We start from the raw sequence: 19,062 nt of genomic DNA, 5'->3' as shown, positions 1-19,062 counted from the left end.
AGATCAGACAACCATAGGGCGGATTTTTTTTTATTATTGTAGTGCAATATGTTGAGTCTGGATCATACCGCAATTTCATTTACATCACTAAATCAGATATGATAAGAGTACTACATTGTAACTAACATTACTAAAATGAGTAAAGTGCTACTAGTATATTTATATCAACAAATTGACAATTTTAATATAAAAACATCACAAGGAAAATATGACCACTCATTGTACGTCAAACTGTGTTTATTTTTACTTTAGTCGGCCGCCGTGTATCTTTAGATATCTTATTAATCAAACAACACTTGACAAAGGAGTTTGTACTTTTTTTAAATTACGCTAATGATGACCTTCGGCTACTTTGGCACTACGTATTACTTTTTTATATCTTGTTTCACTGCTTCAAACGGAGGACAAGGTTATCCTAATATTGAACCTTTTATTTGGCTTTCTTATGTTAAAATTCCGTTAGCGTATAACCTAAATGATCGAAACGTCGGACCAATGGGATGTAGGACCATTTAGGTGTCGGAACATTGCAATATCGGAATATTATAGCTTCATTTTAACTTGTAATCTCATCATTCTTATCGGTTAAAATATCCTTACAAAGACAAATTCCTTGGCATGGGCATATACCAGTACAGCAGAGGTTTTGCTCAAAGTGGACACAAGATCTACTATATACAGATTGAATTAAAAAGTGGAAATGGACATGAGGGATTTGCCAAAGAGCCACCAACCCGTTCAAAATGCAGGCAACGGCCGAAGACCACCAATGGGTCATCAATGCAGCAAGAAACTCCCAAACCCGGTGGCGTTCTTCAGCTGGCCCCTAAACAAAAATGTACTAGTTTGAAATGATAATGGACGTCATACTAAGCTTCGAAATATACTCAAAAAATTAAAACAAAAAATTATATAAAAAGAAGAAAGGCCAGAGGCTCCTGACTTGGGGCATGCGCAAAATTGCGGCGGGGTTAAACATGTTTTTGCAATCTTAACCCTCCCCCTGCGTGAACAGATCAAATCTTGTAGAAAGTTGGATAACATCATACCGGACCGATGTTGCCTTTTAACCAACCAAAGTCATACGGAGAACTTTTATTGTTTCTGTAGTTAGGTCGACATTGTTTTGGATAAAATTTTGACTCCAGAAGAAAAATAATGCCATGTAGAATGTATGCCTCATTTTCATTTTTTCTAATCTGTTGATCAGTTAAACTTGTTAATAGTTATCAAAGGTGTGTCAATAAATACGGTGCATTTGTTATGATAAATCTAAATGAAAAAGAGTTAAAAAGAATAAGACAAAATTATAGAGCTACTGTATACAATATTGGATGTACCTTGGCCTTGTTGAGGCTGTATACATGTACATTGTAACTATAAATTGACCATATATTTTTAGTATTTGTTGAAGCTGATAATAAGTTATGTAGTTTTCTCGGCGGCGATCCTCGGGCATAAATTAAGCCCGGTTAGCTGATCAAGTAATTAAAGTTGTTAACCAGAATACTTCCTTGTGTACAGGTACGTCATCTTTAATCGGCGAAATGTTAGTAAAAGCTGTTTTATGTTCAGAATAAAATAGCTCTTTACTTTCTGACTTCAAATTTTGTAGCAAACATTTAGCGATGCAAGGTCGATGGTATAAAGATTTAATAGTAAAATTATCATGAGTTATTTTGTAAATCAGATCATTACGTCCACTTGTATTTTTGTCCATCTATTAAATGAGTTAAGCCTTTTTCAACTGATTTTTATAATTCGTTTATGTTGTACTGTTATACCACTGTCCCAGGTTAGGGGGAAGGTTGGGATCCCGATAACATGTTTAAACCCGCCACATTATTTATGTATGTGCCTGTCCCAAGTCAGGAGCCTGTAATTCAGTGGTTGTCGTTTGTTTATGTGTTACATATTTGTTTTTCGTTCATTTTTTTTACATAAATAAGGACGTTAGTTTTCTCGTTTGAATTGTTTTACATTGTCTTAACGGGGCCTTTTATAGCTGACTATGCGGGATGGGCTTTGTTCATTGTTGAAGGCCGTATGGTGACCTATAGTTGTTAATGTTTGTGTCATTTTGGTCTTTTGTGGATAGTTGTCTCATTGGCAATCATACCACATCTTTTTTATATATTGTAGGAGATATATGTATTAACACTCAATACAGCTTGAGTTTGCTACTCAGAGGATACCTTATGAAGTTGTGTAACTTGATTATAGGCTTTATACATTTGCAAAATGTACAAACCGACAAATCAGAATGAGTTGTAAATCTACTGCCCTCGTTGATATATGAGAAGAGACTGGTCGGTAGAATTGGTACATGTAGTAAAAAGTCTTTGTACAGACAAAACAGAAGATGATAGGTTGTGCTTACTTTTGAAATATTCATAGCAACTCTTATGGTATTTTGTATTTTCAAATGGGATGTTTTCATTTTTTTTATATTCATCGACCAGTCTTCTGTAAACTTCATCTTTTCGTTTTCCCACTGCGGCAATACAACTGTATCTTCATTTAAGTGTTTAACTACATAGTTTCTATGTAGTAAATACATGACAGACTATGCATCTGTGTCAATCAATGGATAGTGTTTGCTCTTTAGCACAGGAAGGGTTTCATTGTGAACTGGACTGTTTGATATTTTATCGTATGTTTTTCTTTGTTGTGATGTTATGCTATTGTTTCAGAAAAAGGGAGAAGGTTTGGATCCATTAAAACGTTTAATCCCGCTGCAAATGTTTGCAACTGTCCTAAGTCAGGAATCTGATGTACAGTAGTTGTCGTTTGTTTATGTAATATATACGTGTTTCTCGTTTCTCGTTTTGTTTATATAGATTAGACCGTTGGTTTTCCCGTTTGAATGGTTTTACACTAGTAATTTTGGGGCCCTTTATAGCTTGTTGTTCGGTGTGAGCCAAGGCTCCGTGTTGAAGGCCGTACTTTAACCTATAATGGTTTACTTTTAAAATTGTTATTTGTATGGAGAGTTGTCTCATTGGCACTCACACCACATCTTCCTATATCTATGTGAAAATTTGACACGACTCGGAAGATTTTCTACAATTTTCCGATACGATTCCTTATTTAGAAATGGGTGAATTCTACAGAACTCAAAAACTATGTTTTACTTTGATTTGATCTTAATTTCGGACGATTTTATATCTATTTAAGCTACACTGAAGTTCAAGATAGAAATAGAACCGTTTAAAAATGATTTATCGTACTCTAATAGCACTTTTAAGCACACGGAAATCGACTAATATATTCAGTAAAAAAACGATAACGAAATAGATAAGGGATTCCGGAAACTATAGTGATTTTACCCAACATCATAAAATTACAGAAATTCGTGATTTTAAGAAATGTTGAGATTAAGTCTTGATCTTGAGTGAAAAAACGATAACTGATGAGTTATTTGGTGTGTTCTAAAACGGATAGAGTGCAAAAGCGTTTAATAAAAAATTTAATTGTAGATCCGAAACGGTCAAGATTATGAAAATTTTCGTACAAAATTTCAAATATTTAGAAGGAATGCAAAAGCATGCGGAGTTAAAGTTGTAAATATTGTTTTTCAATTTTTTAAGAATCTAATTCACTTAATTATTCTGTCTAAAAGAAGAGATACGACCAAAATCTTTTGCTTGAAAAATATGTCGTAATTTTATAATTTTCAACTAATTTCTGAAATAAACGCCAATTTTACAAAAACTGCACCGCACGATTTTGTGACGACCGGGAAAAAATCAAAGTTAAATCATTATTCTTTCATTTAAAAAAGAAATTAGCCGTGTGTTAGGTGGGTGCATTAAAGTCCTTAACTAGACGTCTTTTTCAAATATTGCACTCGCCTACACACCTTACCGGATAGCACGAACGGACGACTAACGAATGAAACTAAAAGTTGTCCGTTGACAAAATTGTTATCCGTTGGGAGTTCTTTGATGTACTGGACAAATAAAACGGACGCGTAACGAGTGTATAAGGGATACACAACGGATACATTTGTACGCAACGGACAAGAAACTGAAACGTACCGGACAAAACGGATGTTGGCCGTACATTCAACGGACAAGTACCGCATAAAACGGACATCAAACGGAAGCGTAACGGATAAAACGGATGAATAAGATATACGGTAAAATTAAAGGCGACAATAATAATACATGTAAAACGCATAAATATTCAAAATGTTTCTGTGTTTAACTTACTGGTTTTGGTTTATTCTTCAAACTGCCACCAAAGGCCAGTGTCTGGCCTGAATAAGAGCTGCTTGATTGTGAAGAAGTGCCCTTACTCTAAGATCGATTATGAATAATAACAAGTCATGAACCTTAAGAAATCTGACATACCAATAATTGGTCTTTCTGACGCGAAATTTTATCCCTTTTAGATCCGTTCATCATCCGTTTTATCCGTTAAATACGTCCGGTAGAAGTCCGTTTTACACTCGTTCAACATCCGTTTTATCCGTTAAACGTCCGGTAGAAGGCCGTTGGTGAATTTATCTGGCAGACCTCCAACGGATGTATAACGGACAGTAACAGATACAAAAATGAAACGAAACGGACGAGTACCCTACAAAACGGACGCCTACCGGACGTTCAACGGACATTTCATCCGTTGGACGTCCGTTCAAAGTTTTGAACATGCTCAAAATTTTCCGTCGGACAGAACTGTCGTCGACGGATAAAATGTACGCTTAACGGACATGCAACGGATATGGACGGACATGTAACGGATAATAACGGACGACTAACGGACATGAACGGATTGAAAAAAAAGTTATCCGTTAGGCATCCGTTCGAGCTATCCGTTAAGGTGTGACCGAGGCTTTATATACGTTAATTGGCGTTTTTATTTTAATGTTCTTTTGAAGTTTAATTCTTTATTTTTCATGTTCGGTTTTGCAATTAACATCTATAGTTCAGTACCTTTAATGGTCATTGACACACTATTCTAAGCTTGTGTCAATGATAAATGAGCCATCTACTGTATTGTAATACCAGTCTTTTTGTCATATGAAATACTGGCATTTGCTTTTGTGATACTGACTCTACCAGCGACCCTGTACTGTGAGCATGTTAGAACGTATGATGGTGTTGATACGAAATATATATATGTATATATACAACTCGTCTAAACATCAACCCAACAATGTTATATATAACATTTTTTTGAAATCTTTATTCATTTTGCATATAACCTTTATACAGTTAGGACAGATTAATTGGATGATACAAATAAAGACATTATAACCAGAAATGATACGACAGGATATGTTAGTATAACAGAAAAATTTTACAACGTTTTTTTAAACGTTTTTTTATCATTTCGTTATTTTTTTTTTAAAGAAACTATTGTTTTGTTCTAGATGATGTCGATAAACCCTTCCGATGTATATAACAAGAAATCCTTGGAGATACAGGTTCCTTGGAAATCATAATAAATACGAAAATTATGCTCCGAAAATCGCACCAAGTGGTTGATTTATATATGCTAAATGTAAAAGTGCTGTTTTAATTGAATTACCTAGAACACAATAAAAGAAATCTTCAATGTTAAATTGAGACATGTTTTAATCCGAAAGACTTATTCTTAATCGACCGCATATTCCATATTCCGATTTGCGCAATGGTGTGATTAAATCTTAATATATCTATACGTATTTTAGTTTCAAGTTGACTGTTATAATAACCTTATAGGTAGAAACTTACTTCAAGAGATAATTATTCGTTGGATAACCATTTTCGCGGATTTCGTTGGTACAGAAGATCCATTAAATTTAATTTTCAATGAATGACAAACTTTCTATATGCTAGTATCTAGACTTTTACAAAACTACAAAATTAAATATCAAAGAACATGTTTTTTCTTATCTAAGAAAACTGGTACCCACGAAAATAAATGAATCCACAGTAGTAAAAAATGTTGAAATCACCTTTCTAAATTTTGAAGACCTAATAAAACCACACGGAACAAAGAAGATACAGTCGAAATTGGATAAAAAATCAGAACTATGTATAATGTGAATACCTTACTTTATTTAAAATGTTATACAGAATTTTACATCAGTTAATTACAACAAAGATATTTTGCCTGGCTAGTACTGATATACTTGATATAGAGCGGTGATATCCTAAGGGGAACAGCCCATTATTTAGTTATCGACCAAGTGGTACCAACATCGGATGCATAGCGAAATATTAAGTTGAAGTATGTGATAGCACATTTTAATTCTTATTGAGAAGCCCCATTATTTGATACATGGTTGCTGCTCACAAGGAAGCTATAACACGAAGGGTTGAATTCTTCCTTTTGATACAGGGTCTTTTTACTTTTTCTGAGCAAATAAAGGCACCAAAAGATTTGAGGATGCTCGTGTTATTTATTCTTCTGTATTCTGTGTTCTGTTTTGTATACCGCTTTTTGTCTTTTTGTCTTTTTTCGTTTTTTTACCATGGTGTTGTCCGTTCATTTTTGGCATATTAGTTTGAGTATCCATTTCTAAAATGTTCATCGGAAAATGCAAAGACCTTACTTATAGATAATCTGTATCAACTTCCAAATCAATACATGACGGTTTTGAAGAATAAATTCTAAGTACTGACATTGTTTATCTTCTTAATGACGTATTAAAATGATATTTTATTTGACATTGTCACTTAACATATACTGTTTTGTTCAATTTTTTAATATCATTTTGGCAAAGCTCGATACTTATACATTCCGACAATGTGGTATAGTGCTATGACCACATGATTTATATTCTTGTCTTTTATTTAAGGTTAAATTAATGTGCTTTGTCTTTATGCCATTATTTTATCTTTATTGACTTATTTGTTTGTTTTACAGTGATTAAGATTATAAAATAATGTGAACTGCTGTACCCCTATTTTTGATATGTTAACCTATTATATCTTTTTGTTTTGTTCACGCATCGTTGTCAATATAATGAAATTGTATGCGACTGTCGTAAAAGTGAAGGGTTAGCTAGCTATGAATCCAGGTTAAAGCTACACGCAGAATTGTCTGTACCAAGTAAGGAATATGACAGTTGTTTTCGGCTGATGTGTTTGAGCTATTCTTACATGTATATAGATGTGAATATTATTTCAAGCACCAGGTAATATAATACTACAGTTTGTGTATTTACGACATTGCAGCAAACACATTGACGTCATCTTATTGTACGTGTACATTTTTACAAGTCAGTGTATAACATTTGTTAGAGACAGTTATTATGCACTATGGCCATGCTCATGTATCCTGCATATAAACGTTTTGAACTTCAAGAACTTGTTCTCTTCAAATAAACATAGGATAGAGTTAAGTATCCGAAAGACATGTAATCTGAACTATCGGTTTCAAATGACGCGAATGAAGGGTTAATTTTGCTTGTAACTGGTAATTTTGATTTGAACAAATTGGCGCAAATCCAACATAAGTAATTCTGAACTCAAAGGAAAATTCAAAACGGCAAGTCCGTAAGCAAATGACAAAATTAAACGCTCAAACACATCAAACGAAAGGATAACTGTTATATTCCTGACTTGGTAAAGACATATTCTTATGTAAAAAAAATAAGTGTGTTTAGTCAAAAATAAAAGATTTACGGTTGCCAGATTATATTAATCTAATGATGTAACATAATCATAGATCATAGAGTTCGAGGTAGATTGTCATTGGATATTGATTGTATGTTGAGTGATACTCATATGATAATAACGAAAGCCAGCGATCAATGAATATTTGATTGACTTAAATATTAAGTGTAACAAATCGAATATGCATGCGAAAAAAAAGTCTGAGACTGTCAATTTCCCTAAGTTTATTAAAATATATTTTAGTATATGTATGAACTGTTTTTGTAATTCGCATGTTTCCATTTCCGATTTTGATTACTCCCAATGCGTTCTCTTAGTATAAAAGAAATAAAAAATACAACTGAGGAGACTACTTTACGCAATAGTTATTATTATTCTATATTAAGGAATTGTTCAAACTTTCGTAGAATATTTGGGTTTCGAAAATTCTGTCCTGTAATGTTTGCGAAAGAAATTTAAGAAACTAACTAATATAATGAACAATGACATAGCAAGTTAATCTATTGCAATAAAAATTCATAATATGTAATAAAATTTGTAGATTTAGCTAACAAAGTCCTTATATTTGTATAAAGTAGCATTCTTTTATAGTGGAAAATTGTTTTAACGTTAAATAAGCTACAATTAAAAATCGCTTGCTAGTCCCGCTCTGTGATTAATATTAGATAACGCTGATTAATTTCCCAATCAATCTCTATCATGAAGGGGAGATAATTAATTCGGCTTTCATTTATAGTCTTTTTCAAAAATGATGAATGATACTTTTTATTGGTATGTTATCATTTTAAACGTTTCAAATTTATGATCTTATATTCGTACACCAATGTCTTTGATACAACAAGAACAAAAGCTGAAATATATTGAATTGAGACATTTTGTAATTATTCAAAATTAAATCAGAAACCTATACTTATTATAAATTATTATACCTCCTGTAAGAATGTCCTTCTATAGAAAAATTGCTCTATTTTTGCATAGTTTTTTTAAAGAAATATATAGCGTTAACTGCACTATGCGAAAATAGTATGCCTTGCTGTTGCAACAGACTATTGATTTTCATGTCAATCATTGTCAATTTCACGTGAAAAGGCGGAGCTTAGTTGCTTTGACAGACAAGTGGGTTGGATTTATAAGCATTGCAATTAATAAACTATTACAATTGAACAATAAGAGGGAAATAGAAGATATATTCATTTAAATTTCTCTGACATTTTAAGAGACTTTAAATTACTGTAGTTTCTGTTAGACCGTTTTTGTTCTTTGTTTACTTCTGCTGCCGTTGAAGCCAAAATTGTTTGAATACTTTAGAAGTAATTTGTTTAAAGATAAATAGTTATGATCCGCTATTATTGTTTTTTTGTAAGTTATTGAGTTATATGAGTATTGCTTTTATACTGCAACTTAAATTAATAAAATCATAGCTTTTTTAATCGTAAAACAAAACCTTTTGTATCCCTTAATGGACCTCTGATTGTTGAGAAAGTGTTCCATGATGAAATTGACATTATACAAAATATAGCTATGCTTCTATATTTAGGAAATAAACACAACTAGTTGCAGTATAAATACATCTATATGCAGAGTTAAATAAAGCGCATTTTTTTACACTGAAATACACTACTGTCACTATTCAAAATAGTAAACAGTCAGTATAATAATGATATTAATGTTGTGTTTAACATTGACTATGGAAAAAAGTAGCCAGGGTTTGAGACAATAGTGCACGACCCTTCGGGTCGTGCACTATTGTCTCTCACCCTGGCTACTATTTTCGCATAGTCAATGTTAAACACAACATCTATAATACTAAAATTACGAGGTCCAATTTGTCAGCCGTCATCACGTAAAAACGACGAATCAAAGAATTCCATTTTATATATAACTAATATAGTACAAAGGTGTAGATTAAAAATTACACCACTCCAGGCCCTTTTGTTTTCCACGTAATTAATATTGCCAATAATTAAGAAGTTCCGGGTCGAGTCCGATACCGATACCAATAGTATATTCACCTGTTACCTATTACCTTATCTGTACGTTCCGCATATCAGGCGCACCACCAAACGTTGTATTCAGGATTAATATGCTATATACACGGGTCATAATCACTGGGTTGACACTACTAAATTGTCAAATTGTTACCTATTGTAGTATTTTAATCAGTAAGACTTTCTAAGATAACAATACGAATACTAAAAATCTGTGACTAAAAATAAGGCGTATAGGTACAGTTTTCAATTTGTTAGCGGGCATGGCGTAAAACAGCGAATCAAAGAATTCAACTTTATTTTATAACTAATAAAGGACAATGCTGTTGATTAAAAAATATTCCATTCCAGGAACGTTTGCTTTCTAAATAATTAATATTACCAATAATTGATAAGTTCCAGTCAGAAAGACTTTGATAGCAGAGAAAACTTTGTATCTTATAATCGGCATGACTTTATCAGATGACCATTCTAATACTAAAATAAGGCTTGCGCATAGTTATATACTTTAATTCAGTCACGGACCCGCGATATCACGGGTGTGTTCTAGTTATTATATAAATAGTGAACCTGTTAAAGGAAGAAAATACTCGCATAACCTTTTTTCGAATCGGTACATAATACAAAGGAATGTCACTCTTGCATACAAATGGCACATCAATATAATTAATTAACTGTGCATTCGTGCTCCACCTTCAATGAAGATTCTAAATTATGAATATAACTAAAAGTTGTTAATCTATAGGATAGTGAAGACTAATGAAAGCTAACCCACTGTAAAAAATATTTCTTAGAAATTTTTCAAAACTTACTCAGAATATTGCTCGAGCCACTTGACTTTCATAGCTCATAATTAACGTTTTTACACCATATTTTAATAAAGTAGTTAAAGATTATTTTCTTCTCAAAGTCTAAGACGCAATACAAATCGTATGCTTGCAACATCTTACCCAAATACAGATTTGATTAAGTTCTGAACATTTCGAAATTTGTTTGTTTATTTTTATCAAAAACGGTTTGTAAACAAAATACAAACACATGTTAAGATCCGACTAAATACCTATATCCCGATCTCGTCAGGTAAATAAGCTGAATGACAATCTAGACCCATTATTTTGATATTTTCCTGAAAGAAAATGTTATTCATTATGGTCGTGTGTTTTCCATTTTGAATGGCATGCAGTGACCACCCTTTTTGACATACACTAGAATTAATAATCGTTAGAATGGTATTACCGTACAAAGAGAACGCGAAGCTCTCGCATAGTACTCTTTATTTAGTTTGATTTCTACCTTTTCCAATGTTTACGTTGGACGAATATGATAAATAAAATAGGGTTTCATGGCGGAAAGATAATAAAACGAGTCGAGTTCATCATTGCCAATAATAACAGTGATACCTTATCTCATCGCGTCCTAAACTTTGCTACAAATTCACTATATCAGTTTGAAAGTATAAATCAAAGAGAATCTCAGAATAATATTGAAAAAAGCTGAACGAGGAAAAGACTCACAAACGTTTTCAAACCATTGAATAAAGTACCTCTCTTACTACTATTAAAGAACTTGTTATTAACTATGGTAATAAAGCTAATTGGAGTGTTAACATTCTTTATAAAAATATGTGCTTTTGGTGTTTCTTTTATGTCACAAAAGAATCTTCTCTAAAAATACCATTATGACACACTAGTCAAAATATCAATTCTAGTGCAGTAACTAATATGTTTTGAGTCATGTACTAATACATAGATTTATTTGAACATTTCAGATATTGTTTAAATATCAGGCTAATTTATTATTACCGCCTACAATTGATATTGTTTCACATCTGGCGTATACATATCTCTCTTACTTTTATTACGTTAAACGCGGTTTTATAGTTGTTTGTTTGACAATTTGGTCGCTTTATTTTCAAATTGTACTTCTTTTAAGCTAAACAAACAAACATTACTACTTAATAAAAGAAAGATAAATATAATTTTAATGTCATTTTGTTTGTTAGTTAAAAGGATATTAATTAATCAAAAATAAGAATAAAAACTCTAAATTTGGCGGTTTAAAACTGCGAATGTTTTTTTTAACGTTTCTAGTACCAAGTACGTGGGATAATCTACGCCATGCTGGTGTCCATTTGTATAATAGTCTTAAGACAAAAGAAAGGAAAATATAACAATCGTTCTTTCAATCGTCCTTTTTCTTTTTTTATGAATATATTAGTTCGATACAATTAAAGTCGCAATTTAACTGCGACAACTCTTCACCCTGAGTTTATACTTTTCAAATACTTTCTATCACATTGCATATCTGGCAATGGGAGTTTCTCTAAAAACTGAATCAGTTTAGGTGTTATACCCACAACTTATATACCTCTCGTGGTTCAATCATTCAAGCTAAGACAGTTTTGCAGAATTAGTAAAGTTAACTAAGATAAAAGTGTACTTCTGATACAACATTAAGTAAATATGATATTCATATATCTGAAGTTTGCAAATGATTGCACTTTTTAAATCAGCTTTCAAGATTTACATGACTGTGCTACTTTTTTCAACATCGTTCTTTCCATCGTCCATTTTCCTTTGCACCACCTTGAAAACTAATTTTTCACTTAAAACAATCCTTATGGACATATTGTTACTTTACAACCAAAGTCACATTTAAACCGCGACAATTCTTTACCCTGCAGTTATACTATTTAAATACTTTCCATATTGAATTTCTACCAATGGGAGTTTAAATCGCTTTAGGTGCAATACCACCACCTCATAGTATGTCACATGCGGATGCCTACGAAAAAGGGGCTGAAAAATATTCCTTGAATTCAACAGCGGTAGGAAATGAGTCCCACATTTCCTCGCAGTATAAAGATCCTGAGTCATAAAAATATATCTTAGGTGTTTCAAAGCACTATTATATTTATTTGGAATTTCTATAGAATGTTTTAATGTTTACTAAAGCTTATACACAGGAAACAAATAGGGTGAACATTTGATTGGTTAACCTGCAGTGATGGTTATTGTCTCATATAAAATCAAATAGTATATAAAACTTTGTCTGTAAAACTGGACAGGTTTAACTTTACTCATGCCAAGAATTTCTTTGTTTCAACTCAAGATGCATTCAACACAATATTATCAAAGACTAATAAAGGGAAACAATGATTGTATTATACCTTAAAAACATGTTCTCTATTGATGGTAACACACTGCGTTTCCGTACGAGCACTTAAGCAAACATGTAGATATGCTACTATTTCCGAGAAGCAACATATTCGATCACGAATAAAAAACGGTATATATCCTCGAAAATCATGCAAACTTGTATAGGTTAAGGCAAATTAAGATTTTATTTAGGTATTTAATTTCTTCTACAATTCTAAGTTGCTGATGATTTTATTGATAATAAAACGAAATTGATTTTTTTTACCACTATGAGCTACATTTATTGCTGCTTTTATATTTTGTTGTAGTTAATTCTAAAGCTAAATAGTTCTTATTTTCTACTAATATGTCAATTAAATCTTCTTCTGATTAAAAACTTGTGGGAGAAGTATTAATTGACACCATTAGTCGCCAGAGGGATTTGTATAGACAGAAATGTACAAGATTAAAAATAGTAATTTACAAATTTTCAAAGCAATCTAACGTTTCTCATAATCAGTGCCTTATTTCGAAAACCAGGTCGACTAATTTTTAAGAAGTACAGGCAGTTTCTAGATTGGTAAAAGTTTCGAAGCCTAATAATCAATAAATTTCAAAACTTTATTGAAATTAACGCTCTTTTTCTATATATATTTTCTACGTATTAGACATTCCTGTTTTCATACTACAAGGCATTCGGTTATCAAATTGTAGATATACTTATCGTTTTTTTTTTAAATTTTTGCTTACTATTGCCTTCTAATGCCTTAATTTCATCTTTTAAATAACTGTTGTTATTATATTTTAGGCCTTAGGACCAGATATAAGATACCGTCTTGATGAATCTGTCGCCGGTAATTATATCAGCGCTGTTTCAATTTTGCCTGGGATTAGGGTGGTATGATGGATCTGGTTACCATATATTTACAACTAAATACCTGAAGAAACACATACCAAGGACATATCAATCATCAAGTTCTCCATTATGGAAAAAACATTTTTTCTGGAGAAAAAGGCGGATGGCTGAGACGGGAAGTAATTATAAACAAAATGATGTTTTTCTTTTCAACAGAGTTCCAGCCAGGAAAAGATTTTTTCAATTTTCACCTTATTTTCCAAGTCATTCTGAAAAGTTAAGAAGCAAATCAAATTCTGAGGTTCGCAAAGATAAATCTAGAGTGAGATTTAATGACTTAAAATTCTATAGCAATGACTATGCTAGTAATGCATTTGTTCGTCGTAACTTTATTCGTCCACCTTATTACCTGTTTCATTTAAAGTCTCCCCTTATGTATTTAACACATCTAAATGACGTAGGTCATATGCATTCAGGCACGTCCGAAAATCAACAAACAAATGTAAACAAAGCAAGAGAGTTATTCAGAAATCCTCTTGTAGAAGATAGATTTGGATTACTTAGAAGTAGAGATAGTACTAGCTTAGATAAAAATTATGATTCTGCTGATCCTATGTTAGTTCTAGAAAACAGTAATACAAATATTTTAGATACAGTAGCTGATTTTGGAGGGAAACATTATTCACAAATTATTAATCCTGTGTCGAAACCATCGATAAAACAAGAGATCTTTGAAGATAGACCGAACAAGGTTCCACAGCAACAATTTCAAGCTTCACGATCCGTATTTGAGAATTTACATGAAATTACAAATGACAGGATACTGAGACCTCATCTGAAAAGCCCAGATATCCACCAATTAGAAGAACATGGCTTTGGATATTTTGACCAATCAAAATCAGACAGTTCTAATCAAAATGCTGAAACTTCATTTCAATCCAACACTGGTTTAACAAAAGCACTTAATAATGGTAACGATGTTGAAAATTCTGTTTCCAACAATAATTATGGTTTTCCAAGTAAAAATGATAACCCACTTGACACTTTTGTTTTAGAAAATCAAGATGTGTACTTTGAAAATGAAAATAGTAAAAATTTAAAAATGGATATACATGATGGTAATGATAAATATTACCCACAAGAGCCTACTATTGAAACATTTCTTCCGTCGAGTAATTCAGGCTATTTTAAAATAGATAAAGAATTTGAAACTTTTCCCGTAGAACATCCAAGACCAACTAGTTTTTTGGATAAAGATGTCATATTAAAACCATCTTTAAAAGAAAATTCAGGAACGCTTACGGAATCAAGTTTTGGTAAATTAAAGGATTATCCATATTTTCCACTAACTTTTCACTCGTCTAACCTGTCAAAACCGACAGCGCGGTATAAAAACCAACACTCTGAACACACGTTGAACAGTTTTGGAGATATCGACACAGAACAAGAATTACCGAATAAAAATGATGCATCCTTCTTGAAATCATTATATAATAATACTAATTCCCAATCCAGATCGAACCAATTAGGTTTTCAATCTTCTATCCCAACAGATAGAACGTTATTTAATCCAAGCAACATACATTTCCACAATAAGCCTCTAGAATTTTCAAATCAAGGATCAAGAGCATCTCATCTGATGGATGGCTTTGATACTGGTGCCGGATTTCAAGATAGTACAGACGGGATGTTTTTAAACATGCCAGAAGAAGGGTCCTTTAATAATGATGATGTAAGTATAACTCGCGTTATCCGCATTGATTGTTTTGAACTAAACGACAAGCAACACAATGCTTCAAAGACCACGTGGTCTAAATAGGTCAATCATTGTATCAGTAGCCAGTCAACACTAAAGTATTGAGTTCGAAAACCAAACACGTCAGGTACACTCGACTCCAATTTGATTAACAAAGAATTGTCTGGTCTTATGCTAAAGGTAGCTGGTATCTCCTGTCACTTTGACTTCCTCTAACAGTAATAACATACCGCCACGAAATAGCACAAAAGTGCTGAAAGTATATAAAGCATCAACCAATCAATTAATTAGGGATAAAAATGATACTTTGCACCCTATTTTGCGGACAATGTTATTTTAAAGATAGAATTATTCTTGTTTATTTACCTTTAGAAATGCTATTCAACTTCATCAATATCAATTAATATGGTTAATAGTAAATAACCCATTCTTAAGGCTATTGTTCAAAAGAAATACTAGTCGAAAAACTTAGTGAAATGCGGAACACAATGACAAATAAAGTTACAAAACACGGAAAATAATATAAACCTTTTTAAAAGGTTATATCATGTTACAATATATGTTAAAATTGAAAGGGGCAAAGAAATGAAATCGGAAGTGAACATCAAGTATTTCATTTTCATTTATTGTTTTTGATTCAATGATTTGATATTCGATAAGAACTTTACTATGAAATGTAAAATTGTTTAAATATAATGTGAGAATCCATAATTGTTTTTTGATTCACGAAAACTAAATGGTAATTGATTACAAATTCCCACTAACTATTAACCATGTAAACCGTTAGCCTTAGGCAGCCGATTTCTTCATTAAAAACGACAATTAAGCTGACCTTGAAAACGATTGTAGGGTTGGATGTCATCAATTGTGTATTACTGCGCTAAAATCTTATCATACAATGAAGTAAATAAATGAAATAAGCACAAAGCGAGCATATTGTTGACGTTTTACTTTCAATTTTGTTTCTTTAATTTTGAAATGAAAAGATTAGAAATAATTTGTAACGAAAAGAGTGATTAAATATTACACTTTCTAACTTTAACTCACATTATATTATGATTTAAGGTATTCAAGTGCAATATACGCAATGTTTTTTCCATCTTTTTTTTACTCTATCATTTTTTTTTTTATTTTAAAAAATTCTTTAGGACAGAAAATTATCGACACTCATAACTTTCTTTTTCAGAGTGGATGTGAAGGTATAACCACACGGACATGCAATGAAGACAAGGAATGTAACTGTTATGGAAGCTTTTTTTGCATAGAAAGAAAATGCTCAATGATGACAGCATCAAATAGTGGTACGAATTTAGCCCATAAATAATTTTTGGTTTTTATGTTAGAAACAAATGTTAGAAATTTGATAACACAATATAGTATAATTTAAAAAAAAATCTAACGTCAGTTAAAAAAAATGTTAGTTTATAAATCTGGAAAAAAAACCAAAGAAACTCTGGGTTTAATATTACCAACCAACACAATGGATGGAACGAATCTGTCATATTCCGAACTTGGTACGGGCATACTTATTTGAAAATCATGGTTTTATAGCCAGCTTGAACGCATAGACATATGCAGCTACATGAATTCATAAAACAATTGTTTCTTTTCTCGGTAACTATGTGTTTTGCCATGCATATGTCAAGTACGATTATATTTCTGATTTTTTTCTAGTTCGTTATATTATACACTTACACTTAGTCCATTCAATTTAAAAAAAATTACAGATATATAAAGGAAAAATATAGCATAGGTATATGTATTCGATTCGTATTTGCTACGTCTAAGATTTTTCAAAAGAAGTGTACATGGGTTAATTAAATGTCACCAGAAAAGTCTGTAAAACTTTCAAGTTTCTATTCGAAAAACAATATGCAACATAAAGTAAATTATTCCCTGCCATTCAATGTAAAATAAATGTATCATATGCACAAAATAATTCCATAAACTGGAAAAGGGTTTAACATTTACTACCCGAAAGAGCAGTGACTTCTTCATATACCGAATCGTATTTAAGTGTATGAGGTCAGCTGATTTGGTCACACCATTTAATGTGTGTGGTTAGGCTCCTCAGGCTTAACTATTTCTTAATACTTTACGAATGTATACAAAAACCATAATAACAGTTTAAAAAATATTTAAAAATAAATAAATGTAGAAATATATTGACTAGTCAATCAAAAACTTTCAATTTATGTTTACTGTCTTTCGCATTTGGTTTCAAATTTATAGTTACCTTTATTAGTATATAAGTGTATACGATTTCGGTATCTGATTTAATCATAAAGAAGAAGCAGATTCCTTTCAATTGTGTTTACATTGAAAATGGAAATGACGACAGTTTTTAAAATAAGAGATCTAGACTTACATACTCTCTGCACGTTTCTCTTTTTCAAGTTACAGAAATTATAATCTGGGAATTCTTTATTTTAACAATTTTTCAAAACAGGTTAATTATTGTCCTGATTTCAACTTTGGCACCATTGACGTGGGATGTCCATATATATTTGAAAAAAGGAATCATATCAAAGATAATGCTATATGAAAAAAACATGGTGCGATAGTTTTGATTTTTTGTGCAAAATGAATGAGGCGTTTCTAAATATATTTTTTTATTTGAACTTCGTCTTATTTAACATTATACACCTGCCTAGTGTTAAATGTCTTTTCTATCTTGTATAAACATAGTTACGTCACAGAAATTAGAGAAATATAAATAATAAGATTTTGTACGAGTGGCACTGAGACAACTCTCAATCCAAGTCACAACTTTAAAAAGTTAATTAAAGAGGGGCGGAAGATACCAGATGGACAGTCAAACTCATAGATCGAACACAAACCCACAACGCAGTGGTCTACAATTGTAGGTCAAAATACGTCCTGCAACATGGAGCCTTAGATCACCCAAAACAGCAATGGATTAAAGGCCCAAAAAATGATTAGTGTAAAACAATACAGACAGAAAAACAAACAGTCCAATATATGTAAATAAAACAAGAAAGGAGGAACAATTATGAACCACACCATCAAATGACAACTCCTGTGAACAAGTTCTTTTCTTAATACCGGTGAATAAATTGCAGGGTGTTAAACGTCTTTTTAAACAAACAATAACTCGTCTATATGGTTGGTCCCGATTGGAAATATTAGGTGGCATCATTATCTAATGGTTGAGGTTTATGCCATGGATATCAGGATACACCATTTACACTCAATTTTATACTTGCAGATGATACAGAAAATAGTGGAGAGTTCTTGGAGTGACAACGTACAGCACAAAGAACATTTGTTATTACATTGTTTTAAAATAATTACTGTTTGAAATTAAAAAAAATCTGTTAACTTGTAACGAGAATATCAACAGTCTACAACAACGTGTTTACGAATTTTAATCACGTGATTTTAATAAATCTTATCCGACGGTATTTGAATTATGAATTAACTGTTAACAAAACTTGGAATTTTTAAAAAACTAAGGCTTTTCTACCTCAGGAATAGATTACCTTAGCTGTATTTGGCAAATCCTTTAGGAATTTTTAGACCTCAATACTCTTCAACTTCGAACTTTATTTGGCCTTTTATAACATTTTTGATTTGAGCGTCACTGATGAGTCTTTTTTAGACGAAACGCGCGTCTGGCGTATGTATTAAATTTTATTCCTGGTATCTATGATGTGTTTATTTGTATGTTATTGCAATTACATGTAGCTACACA

The 19,062-nt window shown here is 31.9% G+C and overlaps 1 protein-coding gene across 1 annotated transcript in view; it reads left to right on the top strand.

Moving 5' to 3' along the window:
* Positions 1-18,770, top strand: part of LOC139490024 (homeobox protein 2-like) — a 33,353-nt gene extending 14,583 nt beyond the window's left edge. Inside the window, exons 2-4 of the mRNA XM_071276880.1 lie at positions 13,544-15,323; positions 16,534-16,648; positions 18,577-18,770. Coding sequence (XP_071132981.1) covers positions 13,575-15,323; positions 16,534-16,648; positions 18,577-18,611 — 1,899 coding nt within the window. The 5' untranslated portion in view covers positions 13,544-13,574 and the 3' untranslated portion in view covers positions 18,612-18,770. The remainder of the gene's footprint in view (positions 1-13,543; positions 15,324-16,533; positions 16,649-18,576) is intronic.
* The last annotated feature ends 292 nt before the right edge of the window (positions 18,771-19,062 follow it).

The sequence above is a fragment of the Mytilus edulis genome, chromosome 1 (genome assembly GCF_963676685.1).
Source record: "Mytilus edulis chromosome 1, xbMytEdul2.2, whole genome shotgun sequence".
In the NCBI taxonomy this organism is placed as follows: domain Eukaryota; kingdom Metazoa; phylum Mollusca; class Bivalvia; order Mytilida; family Mytilidae; genus Mytilus; species Mytilus edulis.
Note: the sequence above shows the minus strand (reverse complement) of the source record. Positions and strands in the feature narration are given on the sequence as shown.